We start from the raw sequence: 21,778 nt of genomic DNA on the forward strand, positions 1-21,778 counted from the left end.
AAATGGCGTTTTTTTTTCCATTGATAGATTCAACATTGTGTAAAATATACATATAAAAGGGAGGGGGGAGGGGTCACCAAAATCATTTAAGTGCTTAGGGCCTTCAAACATCTTAATCCGGCCCTGCGTGGAGCTCACTTAAACTATTGAGAGTGGATACTTGATTTCGTATTCAGGAGACATTCACCGACAACTCAGTTGAACCCCCTATGAACATTGGCAAAGATAGACTAGAAACTCTGGAGGGAGGAACGATGATGATAATGTCAACTCATCGCATTCCTATGTGAAAACTCCTGTGCGTATATTCCTACGTACATTACATACATTAGATCAGTCGGCTACGTATGCAGAATTTTGTCGAGAGAGGTCTTTTCAATTTTTTTTTTTTTATAGGGGTGAAGGGGGGTTAGAACCAGGGCCGTCTTAAGAGCATCATGGGCCCCCGGGTCAAGTGATTTGTCTGAGTCCCTACCTGACAAATTTTCGAAAAATTCAACATTCATTCATATTTTTGAGCCCCTCCCCTATTCTAGAGGTCCCCGGGCCGCGCCCGGGTGGACCCATGCGTTAAGACGGCACTGTTCATTGTTTGAAATTCGCGCTTTGATCTTTTAATCAAATCAGAATCGGGACCGCTACTGTCAGCTATCGACAAAATTAAGAAACTTTGAGTTTACATGGAATGTTATTAGATGTCAGCATCAGTACTGTATTCTAATCTGAAGAATTTCCATTGCAATGACCATATTTCTACATTAACGGGACATTCCAGTATTCAGACCTGTAGACCCATTTTACTTATAAATTGTCTATTTCTGTGCTTGTATTGTCTCTGTTATAAGTTTTATCCCAATTTTCTTGAATTGAAATTGTGAATTTAAATGATCAACAGTTCCCCACGAAACAATACATATGGTCAATTCCAATTTCCAAAATTGCTTTTTCGTCTGCAAAATGTTTTATAAATAATTCTGTGGCAACAGAGCGATGTTGTTTATAGTTGTGTCAAAATCCTGTTGCAATCAGCACCCAGCTAAAGATATTGTGTTTATTTAAGGTATTTAATTGTATTTACGGTGATAACTTTGTAGCAAAAATATTGTATTGTTTATGAATTTTAAACCGCTCTAAAGATTCAAATTGACATCAATCATGAAAATATAACGAATGATTATGTTATGGTTTTGAGTAGGAATGAGATGGAGGCCCTGGATCAAGCGGGGATGAGTAAGAATGATCGAGCCTGGGTCAGGTGGGGATGAGTAGGAATGATCGAGGCTTTGGGTCAAACGGGGATGAGTAGCAATGTGATCAGGGTCAAAGCTATTTTTAATCAGTGAATAACGTTATTTGATTTGGGGCGCCATGAGTTTTATAGGCGGTCGGGAAAATCTTGGTGATGTGAAAATGAGGCTGAAAGAATGATCAAAATGATACCTATACAAGGGCCGACGCTGATGATACTGTATTTGAGGAATAATATCGATATATATTAAATCTGAATGAGCGTCAACTGGCGACATTTCAAAAATCGCCAGTGAGAAAATTTGGCGACTCTTTTAAAACTCCCATTTTCAAATTAAATGTGGTTGGTACCGATAGCAATGCTGATTCCATGTTATATACCCTTGGTTTGGCAACATGTGAATGTAAACCAATTTTAGAAAAGTTGATGTAGCTGAACCCTGCTGTTTGTAGCACCCCTCGACGTCATGTGAACACTGCTTAGGGATCATTCAAGTATTACGTCAACATTGATGGGGAGGGGTTTCGGGTTTGCTAACTTTTGATGACGGGGCTGAACCCCCCCCCCCTTTCATCATGAAGTATTCTTAATGGCATCTTACTCGTTTTGCCAAAAAGAGGGGAAAAAATTTTCACTAGTTCGTAGCCAGACTCCCCATTGATGAGGTCTGTACAAAGCCAATTTAGTGTTCTTTAAATGTTCCAAAGGTCTTTCAAATGCTCTGGAACTGTGCAGCACGTCACTCAATTGATCTGTAATTATGCGGCGGATCACTTAAGTAAGCTGGGAATGTGCCGTGAGTGACTCAGAAAAATCACTTGCCTCGGGGGCCCCACGATGCTCCTAAGATGGTCCTGTGCTCAAGTGCTCTAAACCTGTGTCACATGTCACTCGAGGGATCTAAATGTGCCACGGGCCGCTAATTTTTTCTGGAATTGTGCCACGTGCCGCCTAGTTAGTTTTTACAAAATTAGGTTCGAGATTGCTCGCCACATTTTGTTCGCGGTTCATGAGTTCAGCATGTCAAGTTTAATATACAAATGCATGAAGTCAGGATGATTTGAATCTTTGAATGCCATTTGTACAAGGTGTTAAATTGGAACGCTGACCAAGTGTTCGTGAGCATGAAACCAGACACGAGCAATCTAGATGCTTCAAGGAGCGTAATGGTGCTTGCAAGCAACGGGTTGAAGATGCCTGTCTTAGGGCGTGCATCACAATGAAATCAATTTTGAGTTCTTAACCTTCAAATTAACCAGGATTGTTTAGTTTAAACCATGGTTTTAACCAAATGTTTTTTGTTTTTTTTTAAATCACATAAAGCCGGCCTAAATATAATTTTTTCCCTTGAAAATTCTCTGCATGGACAGCAATCGCACCTACAGTATAACATTTAAAATTGGAGCATAATACGGCCGACAAAATAAGTAAAGTAAAGAAACCTGCCAAGTTGTTTGCTTCCAAAATTGGAGGACAAGTAGCAGCACCTCATAAAATGCATAACGTGTATTCCACAGAAACAAACTTCATAAGGTAGACAATACATGCACTGCGAATTCCAACAGGCACGAATTCATTAGAAGTTTCTCAGAAGAATGCTTACAGGCTTTCTTTTTTTTGGGTCACGAGTTTTTTATACAAAGTTTATTGCATTTAAAATATTTAGTTCTTATTTTTTACTAGAGTCTTATTTGAATTTGCCTCTTTTGTAGACATTTGGACGCAATAAAGATGGATTTCTTATTTGGGCGTCGCAAGACGCCAGAAGAGATGCTGAGACAGAATCAAAGAGCTTTGAACAAGGCCATGCGCGACCTCGACAGGGAAAGAGCAAAGATGGAACAACAGGAAAAAAAAATCATAGCCGATATCAAGAAGATGGCAAAAGAGAATCAGATGGTAAAATTTTTTGTTTGCTTCTCAAACTCTCCTTTTGTAACCGTATGGTCATTTCATATTGGACTGGATGGTTAATCGTTGTTAAATATAGTCACATTTCAATTTTTGCTAACTCTAAATGTTCACACATTTGCCAAACTGTAATTTGCAACCAGTTTTCAGTCATGGGACGAAGTCAAGAAACTGTCTGGAAACAACAACGAGATTTCAGATTGGTGTTTTATTGCTGTGACTCCCAACTCAAATATGGTGCACATACCCCTACACTTCTTTAGATATAGGTTGTGCAAGTCACCTGTGCATGCATTTTATACATTTCCAGGCAGATGTAATGCACATCTTGATGCATTTTTAGGGAGATATTTGAGCTTGCTATGCATTTCCAGGGGGGTTCTCAAAGCACAAAAATTTGAAAGAAATGTTTTACTGGCATAGAAGTCTGTTACTTGATGTAGTAACATTCTTCATTAACACAAGTTATTTCTTATGGTAAAACTGATATTCAACAATTTATGAAATATTTTGCTGTTTGCGAAAATGATATCTACTATAGTGGTATGACATTTGCAGTTTGAACTTCAACCTCTAATACGAAAGGCGGGTCCAGATTTGAATCGTCGAACTTCTAGATTTCAGAACTCTTAACACTAGCACGTGACTGATGCAATAATTTTGACTGCAAAGCTGCTTTGACATGCGATTACACCGAAACGGTTCATGTCAAGTTATTGAAATTTCAGTGCTGTTTTCATCTTGTTGAGGCCCTTAAAGTCCTAAGGTATGAATATTCTAGGTTTCTTAGTTTAGTGGTAAAATGAAGTTGTATCTAGAACAACGGTAGCAGTAGTGACCATTATAGAGATATTGAACTAATATGATTGCAAAACATGCTGAAATGGACAGCCTTCTCTTATGCAAACATTAATATTGAGGGAACAGATGTTCATGGTGTTCCTGCATCCATTTTGTACCATTCAAAGGTATACTTTCGAAGAACATAGTCATCACAAGTTATTCAATTCATTTAGCGTTTCTATGGATCTTAGTGCTTTTAAAGCATCTCATTCACTGGTACAATGTTGCACGGTGAAAAGAATCTTTATTTTTCACTATTTTACCCACCCATGGACAGGGCTCCAGCCCAGAAGCTAAGACAATTCTTACCATCTTTTGTTTCTCACATTATAAATTCACTAGAGGGGCCACACCAAAGATTCCTGCCGAAGAAGGGGGCTCTGCTGCATGGTGTGAGAAGCCATTATTTTACAACATGTCATGCTTTCGACTGAGCAAAAAATAATTCTACAGTTGGTAACCAGAGAAAATCTAGTTCTCGAGTATCGTGTATGCACAAAATTGAAATCGCATCAAAGGAAATTTCTGCCTGGAATTATGGGATTTTATTACTCTACTAATGAATGTTGTTGGCATTTTCAACAAAATGAATTCATTCAGTGCACAATACAATTGACACCGAAAAGCAGTTATGATGTATTTTAGATTGCTCAAGATTTGATGGCTTTTTAATTTTTTTTTCATTCTGCACATGCAATCCCTTTGCAAAAAAAAGCCAAAGGGAATGAATAAATGCTGTTATAATCAGAAATTTTCATGAAGAAAAATAATTTTTGTTGACTTTTTCTTATTGCAGTCAAAATGACCACTATCCGTCATTCTATATAGTTCGTAATTCTCGTGTTGTTCTGGTGTCAGTGAAGGGATAGCCACTCGGAACACCTTTAGCATAGGTGCCGATTCCTTTTTTGGAGTTTGTCATGTGACAAAATATTTTGCTGTCGAAGAAAATGTCATACAAATGAAAGGGAGAAAAAGAGAATTTTGGAAAGGGGTATAATATTGATGACCGTAATCAATATGATAGTATTGATGATGAAAATTTTCTGGGACAGCTGCATTTTCCTGTAATTTTGGTCACCCCACATCTTTTTTTTATAAAGATCTGCCATTTTTTTCAGTGAAGCCTATATGTTACTTTTTTTCTTCCCTCCAATCAAGGTTTAAAATCGTTTGGCCAACTTAGAAATCATATTACGATATGGGAACTTGCCCTTGCATAGTTTTGTTCACAGAAATATTCAATGTAAAAGTTGAATCGCTAATCGAACTGATACTCAAAGGAACAAAATATTTTTCTTGTTATCTGGGTCTTGTCATTGTGTGTCAATAAATATTCTAAGTATTGGAAAATCAATTGTTTTTGCAGGATGCTGTGAAGATCATGGCAAGGGATCTGGTGAGGACCCGGCGTTATGTGAAGAAATTCATTCTGATGCGAGCTAATATCCAGGCTGTGTCATTGAAGATCCAGACGTTACGGTCGCAGAATGCCATGGCCCAGGCTATGAAAGGTGTCACCAAGGCTATGCAAAATATGAATAAGCAGGTGAATTTTTTCAAAGTCCTTTTTTTCTTCTCTTGATTGCTATTTATGCATATCATGCCCGTGAAATACTTATATAATGATACTGAAGGGACCATAAAAACATGTTATAAAGGAGTTGTCATTATAGATGGAATAAACACTATGGAAAGTGCTTCGGGACGAGAGAGTAATATCATTATAAAGGCAATTATCATTATAGAGTGCATCGTTAGCCTATATAGCAGTGTTTCTCAAAATGTGCATTATGGCTCCTACGGACGTCGCCAACCTTCATCAGGAGCGAGTCAGAGATATTGATTTGTATGCCTGCTTATGCTTTGAAGTGGTTCTTTCACATGGGGGAAATATCCACCAAACTATTCTGGGGGAGCCACAGTTAAACTGTGCATTGGGCAAGGGAGTTACCGATGACAAAGGCTTGAGAACCACTGCTGTATGGGATTTTCATTTTATTATGAAATGATTGGTAGTTCACCTTTTGTGTGAAAAGTCAACAGTCATACGATGCACATAACTTAATTGCACATATGAATATTGATTATAGTCAAATTAAATTTGAATCCTACTCATTCACCCTTACTTCAGTGAAACCCTAAAAATTTTCTCAATATTATTTTAAATTTACCAATTCGTTATGACTACCAACAGCCGAATGTTCATTCAAATTTGAATACATTGATAAATAGTTTATTTATTCGTCATGATTGAATTTTTGTAATTTGCTCAGCATGTGTCCCGTTACCATTTCAAATGTGATAATATGTTTTGATATCGATTTTTCCCCCAGCTAAATCTGCCTCAGATCCAAAAAATAATGCAAGAGTTTGAAAAACAGAGCGAGATAATGGATATGAAGGAAGAGATGATGAGCGATGCAATAGATGATGCCATGGGAGACGAAGAGGATGAAGAAGAAAGGTAAAAAAATAGACTTTCCATTCTGTCCTGAATCAATTTATCGATCGTTCTTTAGATTTTTATATATGTAACCGCCAAAGATTTGAACCAGGATTTCTCTTTTTTTTCGTTTGCGAACTGTTTTCCACCCAAGCATTCCTTTAGTTTCTGGAATAAGTGAAAATCACTTGGTGGCAAGTCAGGGTTGTAAGGACGTCCGAAAATTTCCCATTTGAAATGTTGAAGTTGTCTCTGTGTTCGTGCTGATACGAGGCCACACATTGTCATGAATCAAAACCACCTTTGCTGACAACATTCCACGTCTCTTGTTTTGGATGGTGCATCTAAGTCATTGAAGAGTTTCACAATAGGCCTCTGAGTTTATTGTGACTCCTCTTGGCATAAACTCCATGTGGATCAAATCCTTTCGGCCCCAAAAAACTGTAACCATCAATTTTCTGGTGTTGCGATTTAGTTTTGAGGGTGAGTTTGTGTGATGCCACTCCATAGACTGATACTTGTTTTTTGGAGTCTTGTAAGAAACCCAAGTTTCATCTCACGTTACAATGTGGTTAAGAAATCTGTCAAAAATTCAAGGGCTGCTCCCATTCGTTTCGTCTTATGCACATCAGTTAAATTCTTAGGCATCCACTGGGCACACATTTTTTTGTAGCCAAGGTGCTCTGTCATTATTTCACATAGAAGCGATTGTGAAATTTGTGGGAAAGATTCATGTAATGTGCTTAAAGTGAAACCGGTTTTCCTGAATTTTTGCCTTCAACTCATCCGTAACAAGTGATGGCCTCCCACTCCGATCGTCGTCATGCACACTAGTTCTCCTTTGATTAAACATTATGCACCATTTTCTCACTGAAGCCTCATTCATTGCACTATCACCATAAACATTCTTTATTTGGCTATAAATTTTGATAGGCCGAACATTTTGTGCATTCAGAAAATGAATGACACCACGCACTTCACATTTGGCTGGATTTTCAATGGGCGCAGCCTTTTTGAAAGGTTACAGAACAACAGCGCACGGCCATTCAACAAAAAACTCAGCTCACACTAAAGCGAGGGAAGGTGGGTGCACAATCATTCTTTACTTTCTGGATGACCCTCGCACATCCTCCCTAAAAATCTTTTTTTTTTATCACATTCAAAATTTTAGAGATATAACAAATTTTTGGGAATCTGCAAGTCTTTGACAGCTATGCTATATCCCAAATGTGTGGGTTGCTTTTTCTCGTAAAAATTTTTTCCCTCTTTTGACCTCGGCGTTATGCCTTGAGTTAGCAATATGGTTAATATGAACTTTGGGGGCTTTCATCAGAGGGCAACACTTAGAGTTGAACTTTCGGGGGTTTTTAGTATGGCTTGCAGGAGAAAGTTCCTTCAGGAAATGTAATTTATTACCAGATTTAGCAGTAAAATTTTTTGTGTGAATATGAATACATTTATATATATACCTTCCATTATGGCTGAAAAAATTTGAATGAAGTGAATTATTTCTACAGATAAAAATGAAAATTTGAAAAAAAATGTTGACATATATGTGTTTAATGCATTTTTTGAGTATCAAAAATTCAAAAAAACATTGTAAAATTCCAAAAAAAAAAAAAAAAAAAAATGCTTAGGTCTGAAAGCAATATGAAGCCTTAGAATATGTGCATCAAGTTTTTCATCTGCTGACGAAGAGATCAGGATTTAATCAAAGCAACCATTACAGAGTTTAGACTTTTATGTTGCAAGTTATTTTTAGATTGTCTTTGCTCTTGAAACTAATGCATAGTCTCAGTGTTTTCAGGCAAACTGAACAAATTTGATACAGCATATTTCCAATACAGTAAAACCTGGATAATCTAATAATCAAGCCTATAGAGATGGATGATTTTTTGCTCGGCTAAGATACATGAAATCAATAGGCTTTTTAGATATTATGTCGGTGAACAGGAAAAAAAAGTGTTCTCTCTCCACCTGGAATCAAACCCAGGACCACTTGCATACCGGGCAAGTGCACTTACCCCTATACCGTCGAGAGACAATCCTTTTTTTCTTAAAACACACACAGTAGCATGATTTTTGCTGAGTAGTCATTGCAGCCTCTTTTTTAACTTCAGCCAATGGCCTCCAGGTGGTGGCAGTAGAGAATGATTTTTTTTCAAAACAATCCCATGTCCGATGATCAAAATTTTGAGAATATAGATCATATACCAATTCAAATATCTTATAGAGATTATACTAATTACAATCTTAGTTATCATATGCTCCAAGTTCTTGCAATTCATCAAATTTGTTGTGTATTTTTACACTTGCAAATCGCCTTGACTTTGCTAACATTCACATCTGTAGAAGAATTTCAGATGTGGCAATCATTTCCTAATCATTAATGAAATAAAAAAATATTGTGTAGGAAAATGAAGAAATCAAGGTTCTACTGTATTTTTTTTCTTCAAATTATTAGATTGATTGTAGAATAATTCCCATCAAATCACCGTTACAGAGTTCTGACTGTATTTGTAATAATTTTTACCTAGTGCATGTAAAATTAGTGCATAGTATTTTGAGGTGGACTGAAAAAATTAACGTATTTGCATACAGTAAAACCTAGATTTTATTCAATAAACAAGCCTGTGTCCATGAATCAATATTTTGAGATAAATGACTATGCAAATAATTCAAAGATCCAGTAGAATTTATACTAATCGTAATCTCAGTACTTTAATTCATCTCAGTCCGCAACTCTGTTAAAAGTTCTCAATATTCTTGCTGTTCAAACTCAAGCAATTCATCGAAACAAATTTGTTGCTTATTTTACACTTAAAATCTCTGACTTCATTAACATTTGCATCAGAAAGAGAACTTCAGATTTTACAATTATTACCTAATCTTTGACCCTTATCCACAGATGAGCGCAGGCCTGCGGTCATCATCCTGTGATGATGTGAAATGTGTTTTTTTAAGATGTAATTCATTAAATGAGTGATTTCAGTGGTATTTATTGTGTATTTTTGACAGGTTTACATTTACTGTATGAGGAGGGGGCGGGATGTATATTTTTGAGTGGTGATAGAGCTCTTACCTACCACAATCACTACTTTGTTGGTGGGTCAGAAACCAGATTTGCTGTTTATATCATGTTTGCAACAAATGGATTTGAATGCCACAAAAGACAACTGAAACAAGGGAAATTGTTTTTATGCTGCTGTAGTTGAGACAGACATTTTTCATATTATTCTCCCAAAGCCTGAGGGTTGAAGAAAAAAATATCGTGTGCAAAATTATAGTATGTAAGTTTTAAATTTATCGCTGAAAATTGATGATGGGTGAGAATTTCAGGGCTTCTACAAATCTCAATCAATGGTAACTTTTTGTTTAACACACCCAAAGCAGAATATGGCAAAATTTGTGACTTGCGTCGCAGAACGATCAAAAATGCTTCATTCTGAGGACTCGTTACAGAGCAATGCAAAACATTACTTTGGGAATCAAATTCATAGAAGCATTGTTGAAAAAACTGGACATTTCTTTAGAATAATTGAACATCAAATGGTAACAGAAAATATGGTTATGTTTCGTCAAGTATGGGTAATATGGTCACCCTTTGTATTACTTTCTTTTGATTCTTATTATGCCCATAAAAATTTTTGAACGTTCAAAGGTATGTTTGCCAAATTTTTGTAAAAAAGTTACACAATTTTTACCTTCTGGAGTTTGGCAGGTCTGCAGTTAACAGAGTTCTGAGTAATCAAGGTTCCACTGTGCCTTTTTAAAAAAAATAATGTAATCCTCGTGTATATTCCCAAGAGATACATAAGATCTGTCCAGGAAATGAATATTATAAGATTGCAAGATACCTTTTGTTTTTATACCATTTTTCCCTTTTATTTTCAGTGACGCAATAGTTGCTCAAATTTTAGACGAACTTGGCCTGGATCTATCTGACAAACTTAAAGAGCTTCCTGAAGCTGGGAGCACTCTGAGCGGCGTCTCAACTGTAACAAAACCTACAGCCGTTGGAGCAGATACAGATGATCTACAGGCACGTCTAGAAAACCTCAGACGAGAGTAAGATCATCTGGATGTGCTGCTTTGTTGAAGTCGACAATTTCGGGGGGTTGAACTAATCTTTTCTTATAATTAAATGGTCCATATTCCGCCTGTACAGTAAGTTAGTTATGTCGCAACAGATTATGGCTACAACTTTTTTTTGAGGTGTTGAAAACTCGCTGAATTGTGTTTATTTTTGAAATTTTATTGGAGATTAATAATTTTGTAAATAAAAATTCTAAAACTTCTGTTTTTGGTGAAAATTCACTTTCACAGTCTATGTGTATTAACAAGGATAAAGAAGACCAAATCTTTCGTTCATAGCATGTAAACTTTTATTTAAATATTCTGCAAATAATGTTTAAAAAAATGCTCAATGAATTATGCCGAGGACTTCTGCAATAAACTGAAAATGATAATATGAAATAGATTGAATGTGGATACATTTGCTTGCACAATCAGATTGTTGGTGATTGCCAATGAGGTTGGAAGGGTATTTATCGGTTATGTAGTTACATTTTCTTAGTGACTATAATCTTAGAAAAAGGGCTATGTGTGGCTACAAAAATGATCATATAGTCGTGTACAAGATGCATTTCTTTTGTTGAAAAACTTGTTCTTTAATTGAAGGGAGGATCGGCTTATACATGGGTCAATTTTTTTAGGAGAAAATATCAACCCTCAACTTTACCAAATTATACAGCCACATGGCCTCTTTACTGCTAGCTTGAAAATCTGCAACGTCATTGGACTACTTTAGATGTCACTAATCGGTAAAGTGATTTTCATAGCTATAAATTTCATTACTAAGCAGTAAATTTATTTTTGAAGCTGTAGATGGCATTTTATTTACCTTCCAGGTGAAACCCAAGAGGTCATTCTTTTCCCTAGTAAGTAAAGGTTGTGATCACTTGCACAGTAGCGATTGATCCATTTAAAACAATGGTTCTCAAACTTTTGTCTTCTGTGGCTCCCTTGCCCTAGTGGTGGACATGTATCTGCAGCTTCCCAAGTCAAACAAAAAACCGCTTGATGGTATTGAATAGGCACACATTAATAAAGACAGCTCACCACCATGCCCCTAACAATGGTTGACGACACCCCTAGGAGCAGCGATACACACTTTGAGAACCACTGTGAACTTCGAAAACATTACCGTCTTACGAAGTATCTACCGGCAAAAATGGAAAAGGATTTCCACACGATGTTTTTTTCAAACTAATGGAAAGAAAGTTTAATGAGAATCATTTCTCATAACTTTTATTGCATGAAAATATTAAGGATTCTCCATCCCCCCTAAAATGCTGTTTTCTTTTTTGGGAGGGGGTTGACTTACGCTGGTTTTCAATTTATTGCAGTTTTGGTGGCCCTAAAATAGGGGAGTCAGCTTATGAGTATTTGTGTGAGTGGTATGATTTATTATCTTACCAAATATTGATTGGCAAGGACCACCCTCAGGAGAAATGTCACACTACAACAGTGCTTCTTAAAGCATGTGTCACAGTTCCCTGGGGTGCCTTAGTGATGTGTGGATATTGCTGTATACCAGGCCTTGACAAATTTAAGTAATTGGGCAACAGCAAAATATCGCAGGCATAAAGAATTTTCTCCCCAAAAAAATTAGTCCATAATAATGTATTTTATCACTTGTCCAGGAGACTCACAAACCTCTTTCCATGCTAGTAGAGAAGCTAGTGTAATTTCTGCTAATTTTGTCCCCAGGCTTCAATTACAGGACTGTAATTAGGCTGAGGCAACCAGAGCCTGAACCAAATGGGGCAGGGGTTCACAAAAACTTCTCTATTTTGCATAATAACGCTTACAAGGGGGCCAACAAGGAAAGTCCCATCCTGGGGTCTCAAGAAGGCACACTACGAACCTGTTCAATTCAGTTGTCATACATGAAGCTAATTTTTATTGCCATGGCGACGAGATTTGTTATCCCGGCTGTATGCCTACTCAATGCTTAGAAGTGGCTTTTTTCTTGACTATTCTGGGAAAGCTACGAATAACTGGTGACTAAAGGTGGCTGCAAATGTAAGCTTGACAAGCATGCACTAAGTTCGATTTTACTACCATACAGTAACTTGAGAATATGCTCCCATAGGAGGCAGTTCATACTTAAGACAGATCTGGCTCAAGTGATGATGTACTCGCTTTAGCTGCCTACGGAAGAAAAATGGCAACAAAACATTTACCAATATCACACAGTGCGCTCACTAAAGCACATTTACGTGTGTACACACCTTCACTTTTGCTTGCACAATCCTGAAAAATCAAAATCCATACAAGGCACTTGTACTATCAAAATGATTATGTAAAATCCTCCTACAGGTGCTACAAAAAAGTTTGAACATCATGCTTGTCAGGCATAAAGCTAATACATGAGTAGCCATTTTGAGGCAAGGGAACCACAGGTGGCAAAAGTTTGAGAACCACATCGTTAATTTTTCAAAATAGCACACAGAAGATAGGCTAACCAATAAGTACCTACAGAAGTGATGAAACATGGATTAAGAATCGGGAATTACAACATTACAAATAGGCCATGGGTTAATTTTTACAGGGATTATAACACCTGTAAAAAATGATACCGAAATACCAGTTACATTTAAAATTGTTCCATTAATGGTAGAAATGCTTTGGTCAAAAAACCTGCATAAAACTGCAAGCAGAAAATATCATTCAGCAAAAATGTAACAGTTGCCAAATCAGTAATCCATAGCGTTCGATAGGTTAAACAATGCTGCACACAAAACTATAGCATTATCCAGATGCCTGAGAAATGTTACTGGGATAACCGATTTGAAGATTTTGAAATATTTAATCCTTTGAATGACATGCTCTACGTGCAACTGGACATCGTAGTCATTCCTGATGTCCCCGAGCGAAGACGGCTGCTCACCCTCTCTAGTGCTACCTGGAACTAAGAGTCTCGCACCTGCCTCCGCTAGGCAATCGGTCAATTGAAATTCCTCATTAGCTAAGATAAAGTCCCCCGAATGGATTTTATCCAGAAAATGGCTCTGTGTTACGATGTCTTCGCTAGAAGTATTAGCTCCGTAAACAGGTGAAACAAATGAAATGTGACCAGATGGAGTGACTGAAATCAGAAATTTGACGAAGTGATGACGTTTGCTTCTCGACCAAGTTTGGTCTTTGGCATTTGGATCTCTAGGCTTTTGGATAGGAATTTCGATGAAGTCTATGATAGCCACAGCGTCCCTATATATAGAATTCTCAAAACACGTGGGTAGATCTTCTTGAAAATTTTCCCTAGAGGGCCAACGTACCAAAGATCTGATCCTCACAGTCATCTTAGGTATCCATATATCTAAGACTCTTCCCACAGTTCTGCCCGAGGTGTCGAATTTGCTGCACAATTCACTGAATGTCAAATTCAACTTCAGTTTAATGAGTATGAGTAACAGCGTGTCATCGTCAGACAAATTTGACGTATATTCCAAGAAATCGTCTTTCATCTTCTGCTTCAGCCAATGGAAAGCCTCTTTTGAACGTAAGCCAGTATAGAAAGCGAATTCAGTATCCGATTGGAATACCCTCTCCACGAATGGTATAGTTTTCTTGCGCAGGGCTTCTATGTCATCTCTGAGAGCGTAGATCTCTTTGTCTCGAGAAGATACCATTTCCTTATACTCCTCTACCTTCGCTTTTAGAGTTGTCAATTCGTATTCTTGCAACATGACAATGGCTTTCAACTCTGTGTTCGATTTAGTCAGAGATTGTATGCTCTGATGCTCTTCGGAAAATTCCATTTCCGGCACAGGGGTGATGATTTCTTCGTTCATGCCTTCTTCTTCGTTGTAGTTATTAATGGGACTTTCTTCTGAAAGAAGGAAAAAAACTTAAATAACAAATAATTAAAACATCACTAACGAACAGGAAAGATCATATCTTAATACTAATCCTCAAACCAAAGTGGTTGAATACATACACTTGTGAAGATGGCAACTATGTGCGAGGCCAATGGACCGAGATGTAGAAAATCAATAGAAAAAGTGCATAACGATAGTTTAAAATTAAAATTTGGTGTCTACAATATACAAAATTGCAAATGCAGACAAGGACTGTAACTAGACTTGAGCACTGACCCTGGGCCGAATGGGCCCCACAAAAGTTTACATTTGTTTTGCAAAATAATAATCATTTCGAGAGGGCCCCCCTCCAAGAAAAATTCTGCCCTAATAAGGCACACTATAGCCCTGTTTTGTAGACAAGAATATTCCACTTGCAACTCATGACAGTACCTGATAATCAACCCCTACCCTTATAGGAGTAGTGACAGTTCATCTTTTTGCATAGAAAAGGGAAATATTTATAGTCTCAGAAAAGTCAAAAAAAAAAAAAAAAAAATTACAGCGAAACCTATTGGGAATGCCCATTTTATTTCTGAAAAAAAAAAACTAACTAAAACTTGTGCGAACCATTTAAAATAATAATCCACTATATAATTGATTACTATAACTATATGATTGGTTGTATTTGAAAGTATGATTATATTGACAGTGTAATATTACAAAAATTGATTAATCGACAGGGTAACAACAAGAAAGAGGGGATAACGAGGGTCTGGTTCCCTGGGCAAGATGGGGTGCAAATTTCACCCATTAAACTCTCCAACATTACAAGGGGTTGCCAAAACGTGTGCTTGCCTTGGCTGACCAAGCATCTAGTTGCGCAGCCCTATTAATCGACCTACACCATAGTTTTGGCATCCTAAAATTTATGCATACAGTGCTGAAATAGAACACAACAAAAACGATATTGACCAAGATGGTGCACCAGCAAACCCTGAATAGTTATTTATTTATTCCCATCCATCGATCAACTAGACCAGTGCTTCTTCACAGCTGAGTGAAAGTGGCCATGACCGATTTGCCTTTTCTCCCTCTCTCCCCCCCCCCATTTACTTCTCGTAAGTCGTGTGTACGACTGAGCCTTCCGCTTACAAAAATAAGTGAAACCGAGCCGCAGGCTTCCAAAGATATACATCAATGGAACTAGAATGCTCAACTCATGACGTGCGGGCCAAATGTGACACTTGGAGTCATCTGATGTGGCTTACGATCTCAAACCTTATTTTGTAAGAATGAACTAAGTGCAGGGCTGTCTTAAGAGTATCATGGGCCCCTGGGCCAAGTGGCTTTTCCAGAGGCCCTACCTGGTAAATCCTAGAAAATTTCAACCGGATCTCATTTTTGTGAGGTCTCTCTTCTCTTGAGGTGCCCGGGTGGGCCCCTGCGTTAAGACAGCACTGACTAAGTAGCAAATTTTCAGAACGTGCAGTGACAAGTAGCGCCGCTGTGGTGATCGTAGAGATGTGAGGAGAACGAGAATATTCTCCTGGATGTAAAAATTGGAGAATAATCGAGAATATTCATTTTTCTTTTAAATAATTTAATTTTTTTACAAATTTTGTTTATATTGTGAAATATAAATCAGTTTTCATTACCTGAAACATTTACAGCAAAACAATTTTTGGTATAATCACCCCAATGACAACTTTTAGTTTGAGCCGGGTCATGATGAGAGGTTTTAATCTAAAGGTTTCTAAAATCTTTTATAACCAAACTTTTAAAGTTTGGTTATAAAAGATTTTAGAAACCTTTAGATTAAAACCTTAAAAAATTATTTTAAAATTAGATAAATTTTCAGAAATAAGTTCAAAAGAAATTAAACTAAAGTTGATTTGATAGAGGAAGCTATTCTTATATAATCACCTTCATTCTAAGATACAGAACTGTTGTGTTCTTCAATGCACATACACTTAAATATTCTGTATCACTCACATTTCTTTAGAAGTTGTGCAATTCAGCCCTGTTGGTTTAATTTTCTTGCTTTCAAACTTTAATATTGTGGTCTACAAACTTCAATATTCCCATCTTGATGGGAAGAGAGATGGGAGCAGAGAATATTTTTGAGAATATTCTCTCAAAGAATATTCTCTATTAGAAGTTACTAGAGAATATTCTTATCAAAAATAAAAATTATTCTCAAGTTATTTATCGAGATTATTTATTATAAAATACATGTTATTACATATATTCTTGATAATACTCCCTGGAAAGATTTCGGTAACTGAAGAATATTCTCTGGAAGGACTATTATTAATAGCCTCAGAATAATTCTTATTATTTTCTATAAGAATATTCTCAAGTTATTTATAATAGTAGTCCTACCAGAGAATATTCTCGAGAATTTTACATCTCTAGGTGATCAAGTGGTCATAGTGACGCACTTGCGACGCAATGATCCAGGTTCGAACCTCACCATAGTGGTGGTTGGCTGAAGTTGGTTTTCTGTGGTTCCCAACTTTAAAGAGCGAATGCAAGCCAATCTTCCCTTTAAAAACTCTCGCCACAGAGAGCAACAGGCCTACTATACAATTATTCAATCATTACACTTCACTCATAGTTGGAAAAATTGATGGCAGCACACTACATATAACAAGAATTATACAGAAACTAACTTCATGTCATGTTCACTACATGGATATGCACATTCCAACATGTACCAATTTGTTAGAAGTTCTGCAGGGGAATATGGACAAGGTGCATGTGTGATAGCGTCAAGCAGCACATTTACAGATTACTGTACATTTACAGGACGCATTCGGTTGCAACTATAGTGACGTCCCCCCTCCCCCCACTGTCTCCAATGTACCCTTCTAGCATTTATACCCGCAAAAAGAAAGCACACATAATTCCCCCCCCCCCATAGAATTTGGGGGAAAATAAACTCCCTTAAAAATCAGCTTGAAAATTAGTTTTTGCTGATAGCGATGTGCATATTTTTTTTACTGACTCCATGTCTAAAGTGGTCGTTATTCAGAAGTTACCTGTAATGTTAAGTCGATGGGACACATTCGGTTCCCACAAATTGGCAGTTGTTCGGAGGTGGCCATTAAAAGTGGTTTTACTGTATTCAGAACGTTTTTTCTTAAAAATTAAAATCATTCTTTGCTCCTATGAAATTTGACGTCTAATTGTTTTTAGATTTGCCAAGCTCTGCTATACACAATTCTAGTAAAAGTCTGCAATAGATCTAAGGCCCTTGCACTTACAGCCTATCATTGGATCTGTCTCGCCAGGTTCTCTCCCCAGCGCCGTCTTGTTGCATGGTCTCCACCTGAGCATAGCTTGACCTCTCATACAAGTCTCATGATTATAAAACATATAAGCTGATAATTTCAAAGAAGTAGAATGTTCCTGAACATCACTCACCCGGGAAGGGGGAAGGGATTACGATGCACTTGCGATGGCCATGCCTCTCCATAGATGTCATTATTGCACATTTTAAAGATAGGAATTTTTGATATAGTAAAAATCCCATATAACAATATTCAAGGGACTGTGGAAAAGTATAGTTATGAAGAAGTTATCACTGCAGATGGAGTATATTGTTACGACCTATAGAGGATAGATGGCAATTCTTTTTTAAAGAGCCTCTCAAAAAATATTGCAATCTTCTGTTGGCAACAGCAGTTGATACCGGTTTCTATTTATCGCAAAGAAGTGCGATTGGTGGAGAACATTGCAGAAGATTCCCCGCCCCTGCAGACAGTGGCGCCATTTGTCAGGAACTATGAGAACTCTTGAGAAATTTCTCAGCCTATAAAAAGCGATACTATGAAGACAGGAAAAAGGGAAAATTAGAAAAAGATTATGAAAAATCAGCTGTGATTGAACTTTGCGGGAAAGTTTTTCGCTCTCTAACTAGCTTGTAAACAAGTGTAAATTGCTGTTCTGTAAATAAATCTGTGTTTGTCCATCGAACTGCTTCTTGTTCTGCAATCTCAAAGTGGGGTGTGTCCAGTTCTTCAATGTTCAATCTCAAAGTCTTGTGGAAATTATCCCGAACAATATTAACACCATGAAAAGCGCATTGAGAGGATATTAATGACAATTATCGTCATAGAGCAGGGCTGGACAAATTGCAAAAAAAAAGAAGTCTAGATGCCAAAAAATGTTTCACCCGAAGAAAAGCGTAAAAAAATTTTCTTCTTTTGCCTTCTTAAGGGCATAGTGACCATCTTTTACATGTTGGCAGATATGCTGCTATAAATTTTGTGCAGCTCTCAGCCCCTGCAATTTTGCAACTGCACAATGAAATTTTAGTCGCCATGAGGATCTGGCACTTGAGATTTGCCCAGCTCTGTCAGAGAGGGTATCATTCATTATCTAGGATTTTCACTGTATTAACACAAAATGCTTTTATACAATCAGAAACCCATTTAATTACTGCATACCTGTATCACAACCATCTTTAACTATTGCTTTAGACAGCTCCACGACAACTGGCCTTCTAGTCCGACTTTCACCAACCACAGAAACTTGGAGATCACCATATTCTTGCTCTTCTTCAGAGCCGCCCTCAAAGCTGTCACGGTCCATTGATTCTGCATTTGTGTGCTTCTTCTGCTCTGCTAGACATTTCTTTCTGGCTTCGTAAAGGATGGAATTCGATCTCTTCACCTTAACATTTCCGAAAATGCATGGCACAAAATCTGGATGACTCGGATCTGCGTTTGGTTTGCCTAAAAAAATATGTTTGAGCCAAAATTTACTTCACAAATAACTCTTAAGAAATGAGATTTTGAGAAATCGTATGAATATAAAACCTCAGTAAAGTCGGAAGCAGACCAGCCACACAGCACCAAAACTGGTCTTGGAAGAGTGGCTCAGAGCAGCCAGCAGGAACAAACTAATTTTCTCAAGTAATGTAAGAACTACTAATATTTTGAAAGCGATATGTGGCAACGGGTATTGTTATTGATGTTTTTTGCATAAAGAGGCAAGCAGTGATGTGTTTCATATATAATTTCTTTAATTAAATCCCACCTTGATATTTTCAATGTGCCACAATTTGAGTGATTTATTAACAACGGCTTAATTCCCAGGCAAGTGTGCTTTTTCTCACGATTCAGAATAAAAATCCAAAACAAATGTCTTACTTCGGGAAGGCAAGGAGGTCTGATCTGCAAATTCTCATGGAAGAACTGGGGTAGAGGGTATAAAACTGATCAAATTCAGAACAAAAATAATCTTGAATAGTGAACATTATGATGAGAATTTTGCGAAAGAGCAATTAAATTTTATCAGTAATAACACGAAAGAGTGGGAAGAAAGAATTTCAAGAGTAAAAAGTACAGGAAGAAAAGGAAACTCGCAAAAGAGCCGCATGAATATTAAAAACTAAAGAAAGAATAGGCAGCCCATGAAAGAGCCAAAGAGAGGTTAAATGTGCTAGAAAAGGAAAAATTACAATTCAATCAATGCAGCACGGGAGTGAACATAGCTGAAAATAAACATATTTATTTATTTACAATAACATGAGATGCTGAATATGATGACAACAAGGCATAAATTTCTACTAAGATTTTTTTTCAAGTGGCAAGTGTGAAGCATTGCGTTAAAATGAGAAGTTTGGGTGACGCATTCGTAAGGACCTATGCCATATGAGATAGTGCAACTACATAATAGTTTGCGAGTCGAAGGGGAAACAAATGAAATATGTTAAAGAACTGGTGCTGTCTCGTTTCAAGCTGACACCGGAATGGCTCAGACAAAAATTTGTGAAGCACCATTGAGCTGCGAGGATTGCTTGGAAAGACTTCATTTATGAACTGAGAGTGTATTTCAATGTGTGGCTATCAGGACTGAAAGTGACAAATTTTGGCACGCTATAGGACTTAATGATCAACAAGCAATTAAAAGATTCCATCCAGTGTTCAGGAACATTTCATAGATGACTGGTATATAGGCCTATTTACTCTTGGGGGGGGGGGGAAACAGGCCGTCATTTGATGTGGAGGTCATAGAGGTGATTGCCCCCGCCTTTAAAAAATACAATAGAAATGTTATGAATACTAATATACAAGGGTGTAGCGAGGGGGGACTTGGGGGGGAATCAGCCCTCCCCCCCGAAATGTGAGAAAATGACTGAAAAAAAGGAAAAAGATGGCCAAATCTATTGTTTTATCACTTTGGTCCTCCGAAATGAAAGTGGTTCCCCCCACCCCAAACAAAATTTCTGTCTATGCCCCTGCTAATATATACATACACACACATCGAGTATGTTCTTTCCCCCTTCCCAGAAAAAGTTGAAATGACGGGCCTGTGGCCCTGCTGCAGAACGTGGAGCCATGGCTGGGGACCCTATGGCATCATGTACAGGGCCATAAGTAAAAACAAAAACTGTCACCCAGGGCCAGAAATTTCGTTCGGAGGGGGGGGGGGGGAGAGAGACCAAAGTGATATAACAATAGATTTGGACATTTTTTTTCCTTTTTTGGGTCATTTTCTCACATTTGGGGGTGGAACAGACCCCCAAGTCCCCCCTCCCCGCTACGACCTTGTCCAGGGCCAATGTTCAATTTAGCACTACTTTCCGTCCCCCCCACCCCGCCGGAATTTCGAACGGGAAAACAGTAAACTCAGGGCCCGCCCTGATCCAACACCCGGGGTATCAGCATGGGGAGTCAAACTTGGAGTCGACTACATACATGTATATATGAATTAACGTCATCATCGTGCCCCCCAGACTTCCAAGTCCATTTCCGCCTATGGGTATCGGCAGGGCCGTCTTAAGAGTATCATGGGCCGCCGGGCCAATTGATTTTTCTGAGGCCCTACCAAACAACTTCTCGAAAATTTCAACCAGATCTCATTTTTGTGAGGCCCCTCTTCGCTTGAGGCCCCCGGGTGGGCCCATGCCTTAAGACGGCACTGGGTACCAGACACCCTGTTCCCGGCACTACTCCAGCTACGGCCTTGAGTGTACAGAAACCATGCTTATTAGGGAAGGGCACAATCCTCAGCCCGGAAGGCGGAGGGGGGGGGGGCATATCACATCGGCCCCCAGGCCCGGCAACTGAAACAGGTTTTTGAGTTGAAGGAAATACATATTTAAAATATAAGAAACGGTAAGCCAAACTTATCACTAATTTGAATTAGTGTCTTTAAAATAGTAGTAGTAGTAGTGTCAAAACCTTACCAGTTTGGAAATGCTTCCCGCACACTCTCGAATTATGATTAGGTTCCCAATTACTTCTACGCATAGCTTTGGTCCACATTTTCAATCTCAATTTATCTTTAGGGAACCTATATAGGCCCACTTTGGACCCTTTTGTGTGCCTGTAGCTGCATCCTATCGCTGAACAGCTCGAGACCATCATTTAACGTTTAAATATCGTTATTGAAATAAAACACACGTCTTTATTTTGCCCACCAGCCTCAATATAAACATAACGAAAGTCA

At 37.9% G+C, this 21,778-nt stretch overlaps 2 protein-coding genes across 2 annotated transcripts; one reads left to right on the forward strand and one right to left on the reverse strand.

Annotated features, from left to right (window-relative positions):
• Positions 1 to 984: 984 nt before the first annotated feature.
• Vps2 (vacuolar protein sorting 2) lies at positions 985 to 10,747 on the forward strand. Its single transcript, XM_089253406.1, has 5 exons — positions 985 to 1,060; positions 2,962 to 3,148; positions 5,373 to 5,552; positions 6,340 to 6,470; positions 10,344 to 10,747. The coding sequence occupies exons 2-5, from the start codon at positions 2,981 to 2,983 to the stop codon at positions 10,519 to 10,521; spliced, it is 657 nt and encodes a 218-aa protein (XP_089109532.1). The 5' UTR covers positions 985 to 1,060; positions 2,962 to 2,980; the 3' UTR covers positions 10,522 to 10,747.
• A 71-nt stretch (positions 10,748 to 10,818) lies between these two features.
• Positions 10,819 to 21,761, reverse strand: LOC149065932 (uncharacterized). Its single transcript, XM_089253405.1, has 3 exons — positions 21,516 to 21,761; positions 18,769 to 19,056; positions 10,819 to 14,346 (listed from the first exon to the last, which is right to left on the reverse strand). The coding sequence occupies exons 1-3, from the start codon at positions 21,694 to 21,696 to the stop codon at positions 13,211 to 13,213; spliced, it is 1,605 nt and encodes a 534-aa protein (XP_089109531.1). The 5' UTR covers positions 21,697 to 21,761; the 3' UTR covers positions 10,819 to 13,210.
• Between the last annotated feature and the right edge of the window lie 17 nt (positions 21,762 to 21,778).

This window comes from Pholcus phalangioides, unplaced genomic scaffold, assembly GCF_987345545.1.
Source record: "Pholcus phalangioides strain wild (caught in Gottingen) unplaced genomic scaffold, Ppha-v1.0 ptg000037l_1, whole genome shotgun sequence".
NCBI classification, from domain to species: Eukaryota; Metazoa; Arthropoda; class Arachnida; order Araneae; family Pholcidae; genus Pholcus; species Pholcus phalangioides.

What these genes read in the sequence shown, in the direction of transcription:
- LOC149065932 (XM_089253405.1), bottom strand. Translation starts at nt 21,696, where the DNA reads ATGATGGTCTCGAGCTGTTCAGCGATAGGATGCAGCTACAGGCACACA. An exon ending in CGGGAAGCATTTCCAAACTG is followed by an intron (nt 19,057 to 21,515) that starts GTAAGGTTTTGA and finishes ATATTTTTTTAG; the next exon opens with GCAAACCAAACGCAGATCCG. An exon ending in TAAAGATGGTTGTGATACAG is followed by an intron (nt 14,347 to 18,768) that starts GTATGCAGTAAT and finishes TCCTTCTTTCAG; the next exon opens with AAGAAAGTCCCATTAATAAC.
- Vps2 (XM_089253406.1), top strand. Translation starts at nt 2,981, where the DNA reads ATGGATTTCTTATTTGGGCGTCGCAAGACGCCAGAAGAGATGCTGAGA. An exon ending in TGGCAAAAGAGAATCAGATG is followed by an intron (nt 3,149 to 5,372) that starts GTAAAATTTTTT and finishes TTGTTTTTGCAG; the next exon opens with GATGCTGTGAAGATCATGGC. An exon ending in TGCAAAATATGAATAAGCAG is followed by an intron (nt 5,553 to 6,339) that starts GTGAATTTTTTC and finishes TTTTTCCCCCAG; the next exon opens with CTAAATCTGCCTCAGATCCA.